The sequence below is a fragment of the Numida meleagris genome, chromosome 9, assembly GCF_002078875.1.
Source record: "Numida meleagris isolate 19003 breed g44 Domestic line chromosome 9, NumMel1.0, whole genome shotgun sequence".
NCBI lineage: Eukaryota > Metazoa > Chordata > Aves > Galliformes > Numididae > Numida > Numida meleagris.
Window position 1 is genome coordinate 17430080 of NC_034417.1, and position 10431 is coordinate 17440510.

Genomic DNA, 10431 nt, shown 5'->3' on the forward strand with positions numbered 1-10431 from the left:
GCTTCTGTTCTCTTGTGATCTGAAGAAGAGGCAATTGCTGAAATTGAAGTTTTATTGAAAACCATTTTTAAACAGCTAGCAAGAAAGTTAAAAATTTCAAATAGAAACTAACTTGCAACACAACATATAGAGCAAATAAGTGATGGCAACATTGGCACTTAAACATCTTTTAAATCAAACATTCAACAAAAATGTCAGCTTATACGTACACAACCTGCATGTGGCAATATATACAGCTGAGTGAAAATATAAAAAGAAATACCCTTCTGTTTAAGAACATGATAGTGAAGACTTTGGTAGCAAAAATGTCTTTTTAAAACTGTAGTCTTCAAAGATATTTTCTTGAATTCGAAGACTAAAAATGAAACAGATGCCCTATTACATTGTTGAACGTTTATTGTCCGCGAGTAGCTCACTGACTTGATCCTGTTGGAATCACACAGTGATAATCGGCTAACACAAGGAGAAAGGCAGAGTAGGAACAGATGATTGTATGCAGGAAGGCCACCAAACTGATTCCTCATTTTCAGTGGCAGTCAGAAACCTACTGCTCTTCTTGCTCACTGCTGCTATGAAGACTGATCTTTTGGACTTCCAGTTCTTCTGCACTGACCATAGAGGGATCAATGGCTGCATACCGGGTACCATGGAACTGCAGTAAATGAATCTGTTGAACATAGAAAGTAACAGTGAAACCGGTGTCGTTTAAGAGACGTTCCTTATGGGTAATTTTTCTGGGAGGACAAAGTTGTTGGCCTGGAATACAAGAGTATAGACAAAGGACAGACAAAACAGGCAGCAACCGAGCCCCCCAAGTCAACCCTCGATAAACATGGCAATCTGCAGCCCTGCTCTTCTGTATCAGTGATATGGGAGCTAGAGTAAATAGATCAGGCAGGTGAAGAAAAAAGCTAGCTCAGAAAAACTTTCCTAGTGCTGTTTCAGCAGCACATTAGTAGATTAGGTTTGAATGCAGACACTCACTTGAATGTATAAGTTGACCTCAGCACTCCTGCAGAGATAAGGGAAATTGCCTCCTGTTTTGAGATGAGCTCTTCTGGCGTTAGGATAAAGCTTATACATTTCTTCTTTCGCTTCAGTTGAGAGTGCACTCTGGTCAAACACCTATGCAACAACTCAAAAAAGTTAATTCTCAGTCAAGTCAGATTATGCTTATTAAATCAACTGGACAGACCCTGTTTCTAGAAGCAATTGTCAACTTGTCTGTGGAACAGTTTTAATGAAATAGAAAACAAACAAGTTAGGCATCAACAACTAGAAAGCTAACAGCGATATGTAAACATACGGCACAGAATACCTAGTAATTCAACACAGAAGAGCCACTGTCTTATCCAGTCAGTAGAAAAACTATTTAAATACAAAATTAGATGCTGCAAATATTTATTAAGTTGCTAACACAATATCCAGGCCCTGCCTTCCAAGAAGAGGAAATAATGCTTGGAGAGGAAAAAAAAAAGTTAAAAAAAATTAAGCTGAAATAAACTTACATCCATAATAGTTACAGGGATGTCTCGAATTTTATGAGGTTCCACATAGGAGTTCTGGCAATTGAGGGTAAGTCTTGAAGCGAGCTCACTCTGGCCCAGGCTCTCCAGCTTTCAGTAGGGACAAATACTGATTAATAACATATTTCACTGCAGGAAGTTAATGCAACAGTAACAACAGAGCCAAAGAGAAGTCAGCTCCTTAGTTTTCAAGGGAAACATGACTGCACTTCAGATGAAGATTATAGTTCCAACATAATATCTCACTGCATGAGACAAATACTTAAAATGTTTAATTAATTGTTCCTGCCTCCAGAGCGTAGCCTGCAGATCTATCTCAGCACTTTTTTCCTTTTTCATCTCTTTCTTAACCACCTCTCTTCCAATCTACATAAATAAATGGAACAGTAAGGTAGACAAGTCGCAGCACCAGTTAAATTGCAAGGGCTGTGACAGCCAACACCTGCTGAAGATCTATCCACTGTTCACTTCTGGGCAAGTAAATGAAGAAAGCAGCAGAAATATCTACAACCTGCCATCTACTAAGTGAATCTCTCACAAAGATTGACATTACAGCCATTGGAGTACACAGCCACCTACCCTGTCCACCATGAAATCAATCCCATCGGCCATTTCAGGATCTACAGGACCAGATGCAAAATTCCCAAGGACAATTTTTTTCAGCATAAAAGCAGGCATCAGCCAAAAGCTAAAACAGAAACAAGACGTAACAATCTTCAAGCACTCAAGACTGCAGAATTAAGATGCTTTCTTTTAAGCACTCCCTTTTCTTGCCCTGACTTTGTGCAAGAATTTAAAATGAAACTGTAAAGAAGCTTGAAGAGCACAGAGATGGAAAACCTTGCAGATAGATGATTGAAATGCTCTGGAAAACTGCTGGTCTTGCATTGCAAGGGTGTACTTCAAACACGGTGAATGATACTTTCCTCACTCTAAAAGGTTTTGCTGGAAATCAAGTAGAATTCTTAAGTCTGACCACGTCCTTAGAGGATCACAGGAAATAAATACAAGAGTAGTCTGTCAAATTCCATGCTCCCAGCTGTGATAACTTCTATTTCCTTTATGATGTGACTTAAAAGTCAGATGTGTTCCAGCCCTCACCATTAGGCATGCAGGCTGAAAACACATTAGGCACATGTCAAACCAGATCAGTGTGAAAATTCATCAGAAAACACATTAAAGACACCAATCTCACCGCATGTCTCAGTCTTCCTTACCTGTTTGCTGTCCATGTCTGATTGAAGATGGAAGTGTCACTAAAGGCATTACACAGAATCAGAGATTGAACTCTGGGAGATTTGTGTGTGTATTCAGCAAATTTTTGAGCCAGAAAGCCTCCCAGAGAAGCTCCAAAAAGGTGAACCTAATTCAACGAGGAAAAACAAAATAAAACAAAAACCAGATCACATTACATTTGTGAAATAAGTGACCCTTAAGAGTCACATTACAAAAAAAAGTCATTCGAGTTTTACCTTGTCCTTATAACTCATTTTAAAGAAAAACAAAACAAAACAAAACAAACTTTGATATAGGATCTATGATATATAGGAAGGGATAAATACTGAAAAAAGAAAGTGTTTCCTGAACACACTTGTAATTTCTGTGTGCTCATCGTGCTTAAGTAAAAAGTGAACATTTCACTTTATCTTCAATATATTTCCAATCCAAGATACTTTATGGTGGTATTCTGTAGAACATGAGTTATGAAGGATAACTTCAGCAGGATCTCATGAAAAAGTGCAGTTAGCAATACAGTTTAATAGGCCTACAACAGCAGTGAATTTAGACAAGTTTTCAAGGGAATTTCCTTTCAGAAATAAACTAGCTTCAAAAATAAACTCACAACACACCCTCTTTATTTATAGGCTGGTTTTGCATCGTGTGCTATACATTTGCTCTTAAATGAGACTTTCAAACATCAGGTTTTTATGGCAACTATATATCCATCTCTGGGCACTCACTTTATCCAGCTGAAGGTGGTCTAACAGTTTTCTGAATCCATCACAGAACTCAAGGTGATCCCAGTACACTGGGTACTGCAACTAAAATAATACAAAAGTTACAAAAAGCCAGTCTCTAATCATCAGATGTCAACTGCCTGCTATAAAGTTATACCACAGCTCTCACATGAAAGGTTTCAAGATAATACTCACAGCAATAACTCTGTAACCCCATCCAGTCAGTGCCAAAATTTGCTGGAAAAACACATCTGCAGTTCCACTTACAGGAGGAAGAAATATGAGCGGGCACCGAATGCTCCTAGGTCCTGCATCGTACAGCGACCAGACTTTACTGTCATCATCATCTACTATTATCTGGAAGAAGAGAAGCACAGAGCAGGGGAGAAACACAAGGCTGAAATGAGCTTCTTCAAGCAGCTTCCAGGATTGCTACTACAAAATATTAGTCATTCAGTAAATATTACAAGTCTCAAGAGTCTTTTGAATAAGACTGCCTTTTACTTCTCACAATAGCTTTCTTCTCTAAGGTTGTTTACTAAGCAATTACAGCATTTCTACAGATGCAGCTGGAGACAGAACTATGACCAGGCACTGTCAGACCAAATGGAGTCAGCAGCAGCACAACACGTGGTGCCTCATAAGAGCTCATCCTTCTGCAGACAACAAAAGTGCAAGTGCTGGGAACAGTGAATTATGTTGGTTTTATAGTGATTGACTGCACTTCAGAAATCACGCTGGGGAAAAAAAAAGAAAAATCACGTCCTTTCTGAAAAAGAGAGCCTTAGTCAGAAAGATGGTACGCTGTGATCTGAAAATGCATACGGAGATAAATCATGGGAACAGCAAGGCTATGGCTCCCTCAAGAAAAAAAATCAGGTTTACACAATTCCACATGAGGAAAAATATGCTTCGAGCCACTGTGCCACAGCCCAGAAGAGACCCAGGGGGCCAGCTCACAGTACCAAGCACAAGAGCCTTAGGCTGGAAGAGCCTGCACTGCCCCAGGGTCAGATTTTTAAATAGTCATTGACGCTGCCATTTACTGGACAAAAGATGTTACAGGTCTGGATACGTGCGAGTCTACTGAATTAAGCAGCTAACCACAAATTATTGATTTGAAGCAGTTACACCTGACTGCTAGGGATACACTCAACTCCCAAAGCAGCACTGCACAGCTGACCTGGAAAGAAATGAGCACGTGTCAGGAGAGCCTGGAGTCCCTAGGACACAGCTGGCTGAAGCAGATTATCCACACACAAGCTGCTCACAGAGGGCACATCACATGCCAGAAGCAAGAAGTCACAGCAGAAGTAGCATCTTTAGAAGTAAAGGAATTAGGTAAAGATTGTCTGCTCCAGCAGTGCTGAAGCCTGGCTCGCTTTTACAGGGCCTGACCTACCAATGAGCTGCTGTGTGTAGTTTGCATGCTGGTTTCAACCTTCCTCACCCCAGCAAAAGCATGCAGCTTGTTCCAGATCAGCAGTCACAAATCTAAGGAAAGCCTGTGTCACACAGCAGGAGTTCATCTTTGTGTCAAGATTTTGTAACTTTTTGAATAGCAACATAGAAGCATAATTCGCTTTCCTATCACAGCAATTAAGCTTCTCAGGGAGTTAGAGAACAGTGTATCGCATTTGCTTGATTAACAAATCTGCTTGTAATAAAGCTGGTATTTCAGGCTCTGGGAACATGTGAGGAATCACATGATACTGCTGTTTTGTGAGGTCTCCACAAAAACAAAGAATGATAGATTGCATACCAGGGCTTCCCAGACCTCTGAGGCCATTAAAAAGAAAGAAAAAAAACAACCAAACAACAAACCACCACCTTGTACAAAAGCCCTCCTAAAGCCTCCCAAAATCAACCCTTTCCATAATCTCCAGGAATTACAGTTCTCAGCTGTTACTGTACAGTAACTTTGGTGACATTCAAGGTAGCTGCCAGTGGCCACAACAGAATTTATCTTGAGGAGTATTTCCAAAGGTGAAGCAACGCCTTACCTTGCATACTCCTCAAAATCACAAAGTTAGTTCACATCAAGGGAATTGAGGCTCAGAGGTAATGTCTCTTTCCTCAAGCTCAGCGAATCGGGGTTAAAACTGTTCTATTTGATTTCTAGCCACATACCAGACACTACTACAGCTCAAAAACAAAGCTAAGTGCTGTGGGATGGGTTAACTGCTGGCTTGGAAGGGCAGTAGCTTTTTTCTTGTTCAGGTCTATTGGTCAAGAACACTTAAAATTTAGAAAAAGGGCAAAATTTGTACTTCACTGAAACAAGCAGCAGAACTTCCCTTGAGTTTAGCAGAACCAGAGCATCCTCTGCTGATGACTGTAAGGAAGGACTGGTCTAAAACAGCAGGAGGTGCATTTTGAGGAGGATATCCCTATACACTGGTACAGTGTCCAGTCTGATTCAGCCTTAATTTGTACTCCCATTTTCTTCATTTTAGGCCTGAGAAGCTGCAGTACCTGCACCAACTGTACATCAGCCACGACAAGGGCCAATGTGGCTGAAGCTCCCCATGGAGAAACCAGAAAGTTTATCTGAGCTGAAACATCATATGACAGAGCAAGCACTCACCTTGTGGCGCTTGCTGACTTTAGGGGCCACAAATCCAAATGCGGGTTCAGAAGCAGAGCTTAAGACTTTGCCTGAGAACATTATTTTTTGCACCATACTTCCTGTTTCTGACAAGAGCAGGAAGGGCAATGGAGCTGTGCATTTCCTGCTGCTTTTTAGAGGAGCATCTTAGCCTGTTTTCAAACAAACAGTGCCGTCTCTGCTTCTTTAGGTTAACCTGACAACAGTGACAGGCACTGATCAGCAGTAACAATGCTTGGTCATTCCTTCCTCCACAGTGCACACGCTTTGCCCAAGCCTTTGGGAGGATAATGCAAGCACATGTACTTCCCCCGCCTGCCAGAAACCAAGACTATTTAACTTCTACCTTCTTCATACCCCACATTCATCACTGTGGCATCACTTTACTTTGGAGATCACTCAAGGGGGAAAGGTGTTCCCTAGTTTGGAAGTCACCAGAAACCCTGTCAACAGCAGCTTCAGCTTACACATGTTCTTATATCTGAAATCCTGAGCAGTCAGCAGCAGCTGAAGGCAGCGGCTCCTGGCAGCGAGTTGCAGAACCATTTCATGAAGTTAATGTCTTAGAGGAAGCCACACACTGCTCAGCAGAAATAATGCTATGTACATTCAAGCATTGCTCCTTAGGTTTGGGGACACAGTCCCTTTACAGTAACTCAACTGCAACCAACTTGTTGAAAGAAATAGTGCTGTTCTCGCCTCTGCTGCCAGCACCATCCTGCAGCACAAACAGCTGCCCAGATTAAAGAACGGAACTGGCTGGAAGGCAGCAACTGCGAGCTGCTGCGGAAGTGCTTGCCCAGAAGCATGTGAAAAGTAAGAGTGTGCTCTCATGCACTCCTATGACACACAGGGAGAGAGTTTGGCTGGACGAGCACAGCCACAACTGTTCTGCATTATCCAGAGCCAAACTGCTTGAATTCCTGTGCCACAGAGTACAAGGAGAGATGTAGTATGCAAGCCGAGGACAGTGGTACGTACCTTTTTAAGAGGAACTGTGCTTCTGAACCAGTTGTAGTCAGGAGAGACTTTAATCTCTCCCATGATGTTCAGAAAAAACTCAGGTCAGACTGAAACAAAGAAAAACAATGTTTGAAATCAAGAACATGGATTTCCCTTACACAGCAGGCAAGAGCTGTGCCATGCACACAAAGCATTTACAGGAAGCTGCTCACAGCAGCTGACTGTACTGCCTGTCTTGCACCAAGTTTACTTATCCTTAATTTTCATCACAAACCACGTAACCGTGCTCCCAAGAGGCAGTCACCCAACCACCTTACTGTACCGCTCCAATTAGGAAATGACAGTGCTATTGTGACAGCATGTTCCTGGTAACGGCTGTAGAGAAAGACAATTGTTGCGGGCTGTAAGCAGCTTATAAAGCTAAAAGCATATTTTCATTTTGTTTTTAAATGCACTGAAGAGTCCTGAGGCTTTAAATCTGTCCATGCAGAAGCTGACTTGTCAGGAGTTACACGCAAATATATCCTTAATTAATACAAACTGATTTCGGAATCAGACCCGCTGAGAAATCCACTAATTTACTCTGAAATACGTATTCAAGTCAGAACGGACGACATGAATATAATGAAGTTTCTTACAGTACTCCATTAATTTGTAATAAACAATGTAGATAACTTCTAGATTTAGCTTGTTAAACCTGATGCCATTAGCTTCCATTTATACAACCAATGGCATCAAACAGTTCTGAAGCTCACAGACTTCATAGCTTTATCCTTTTTGAAAACCAACTGCCCCAGGAGATTATTTTCGTACAGCCATACGCAGCACCGTGCGCAATAAAACAAAATGACTTTGACTGTCATTACTTAACAGTTGCCAAATACAAATCAATAGCTTTTGTTTCTTAATTCCCGATAAAATAAGACCTCGGTATGTTCTGTAAGCCATTCCAATTCATTTCACCTTGCAGAAAAGCTAGCAGTGTGTAGCTTTCATTAGCTTTGAGCTACAGCTGGATTAGCAGTTATTTACAATTTCCTCATCTCTCAGTCTTCATTTGCTATTTCCCATGTATGAGAAGCATGAATTTTAAAAGGGGAAGCACATTCCACACCACCGGACGATGCCCATCTTCCCCGCATCGCTGCGTGATGCACCTTGTGCGCCTCACAAAGGGTTTCAGAGCTGCACGGTTTCAGTTTCGCACGGCTTCGTTTTGGTGCCTGCATCAACCATTCTGCTACTTGTCAGAGCCTGGCAGCACATAAAACTACAGCGGAGGTAAAAACAGCTCTTCCAGCAACCTGCAGAGCAGAGCAGCACGCTCACGTCTACGCTAAGGGGACTGCTGGTCGTTACTGAAAGGAAACAGCGCTTCAGCTGCTAATTGACTTCCAGAGCCGTGCAGTAATTAGTTTTCAAAAAGCCATTCAGCAAAACGCGACGTGGCAAATTTATGGCAGAAATAACAAATTGCAGCAAACGCTGTAACGCAGCCTCTGAGTGTTCTGTTACAGCAGGGCCAGCCACGGTCGGAGCCTCGCAACTCCGGGCACAGACAGAAAGACAACAACTTCATGCAAATAAACATGGTCACTGTAAATGGCCTCTGCGCTCCCACTGCCATCGCCTCTCCTTTTCTGCACTGTTAAGCTGATCTGTGGGCTGACACACAGCTGTGTATCAACGGACAGGATAAAGGAGCAGGCCCGACGCAGCTGAGCTCTGCCCTGTACCTTGGCCAGCACCCAAGCGGTCCGGAGTTCACCTGGATCTCAGCACTGGGGTTTCCAAGGGATCTGTCACTGCCTGCAGAGGGGAACCGCTGGGCCCGGGGTGTGCTCAGCTCCTTCCTTGCACAGCATCTCAGTGAGTGCCCTGCCCGAGGGCCGCCTGCTGACAGGTAGGTGGGCGGCTTGGATTACAGAAGTGTTTGCTGAAGTCAATGACCTCGCGTCAAAGTATTTTTTTTCCCCCTTGATACAGAAATGCGGCATTAAACACGCATGCAGATGTGCGCCAGTGAGGGCTATGTGCTCCTGCAGGCAGTGCTGAGCCGTGAGGCAGGAAGCAGAGAAGCAATTTGGGGCACAAATACGTAACCTGATGCTGATCGTGACCAATCCCATAAAAATCGGAGCTTCATCTCTAGTAAAAACACCACCCCGAGGACCTCCAGCCTCAGAAGGGCTCCTCCAAGTACAGAGCTGCATCAGCAGCCCCACGTCCACTCTGCAATGAGGCCTCTCCCCCAGGGCGAGCCCCACACCACCAGGGCCGCCCTCCCCTCGCCCACGCTCACAGCACCCGCTCCTCGGCCTCGGCCCCGGGCGAGCTCTCCTCACACAGCCCCTCAGGCCGCCCCCAACCCACCGGAGCCTAAGAGACCCCACAGCCCCCCTCAGACGCACTGAGGAGAGGGCCCCGCCGGTCTCCATGGCAACGCCCCCACACACCTCCGCGCAGCGCTCGCGGCTCAGCCCTCCCCGGCTCAGCGGGGCGCGGTGCCGGCTGCGCCGCTATCCTCCGCCGCCAGCCCCTACTTCCGGGTGTGATCCCGCGCCGGCCACGTGACGGCAGGGCGGGGCGCCATCGCTACCGAGGCGGAAGAACAGAAGCAGAGGAGGCGGATCACGTGGCCATTCCACCGGATCGTGATTGGTTGGCGTGGCTGTGAGGGCGCTGTCGGGGTAGTGCTGCACGTCCTCAGGGTTTCTCCTTTTGTGTGTGTGTGTGTCTACTAACTAAAAAAAAGGCATGACAGCTCTCTGCTTGAGCATCTCTTCTCTCTGTGACCTGTCACTGCCACCCAGCGGGGGACAGCTTTATCTGTGGCTGTCTGTGAGAAACATCGATCGATTTAAGTGAAAGTGCTGCTGAGGTGAACGCTATGCTTCAAAAAGCTCCTGGCGGGACACGCGCCGCTGGGTTTAATGCAGATTAAAGTCACGTTAGCAGCTGCTGTGGCGTTAAACGGATTAAAACCAACAGGACCTGAGCAGAAGTTAGGAATGGCACTCAGAGCTCATCCTACGCACAGCTGCGGGTCACGGCGCGGTTACCTGCAGAGCCTGCAGCATTTACTTTAGGGTTACTCGAGATGAGAGCACCGGGTGGTGCATTCCATCACTGAGCCGTTACTCAAATTAACAGCCGGCATCAATTTGCTTCATTTAATCGGGGTGCGATGAACAGGAGCTGGAGGTGAGCAGGAGGAAGTAGAGCTCTGTGAGCTGCAGGGGTGGCTGGATTCCCTGTGAGCTGCGTTTGGGGCACGTCTTGCTGCGTGGCCCCAGTGTGTCATATCCCCCCTCTGACTGAAGATCGCCCAACAGAGGGCTCCATTCACGGCGTTGTCAGGGGGTCTGGGAAGAGA

At 44.8% G+C, this 10431-nt stretch overlaps 1 protein-coding gene across 3 annotated transcripts; it reads right to left on the minus strand.

Annotated features, from left to right (window-relative positions):
* SPG21 (SPG21, maspardin) lies at window positions 35–9669 on the minus strand. Of its 3 annotated transcripts, XM_021406807.1 has the most exons (10): window positions 9512–9652; window positions 8792–8948; window positions 7074–7162; window positions 3680–3841; window positions 3488–3568; window positions 2744–2889; window positions 2106–2214; window positions 1509–1616; window positions 985–1125; window positions 35–667 (listed from the first exon to the last, which is right to left on the minus strand). In XM_021406807.1, exons 3-10 carry the CDS (start codon window positions 7134–7136, stop codon window positions 545–547), a joined length of 933 nt encoding a protein of 310 aa, XP_021262482.1. In that variant the 5' UTR covers window positions 7137–7162; window positions 8792–8948; window positions 9512–9652; the 3' UTR covers window positions 35–544. The 3 variants fall into 3 exon arrangements, with proteins under 3 accessions (XP_021262482.1, XP_021262481.1, XP_021262483.1); XM_021406806.1 differs by lacking the exon at window positions 8792–8948 and having other exon boundaries at window positions 9512–9669; XM_021406808.1 differs by lacking the exon at window positions 8792–8948 and having other exon boundaries at window positions 9467–9617.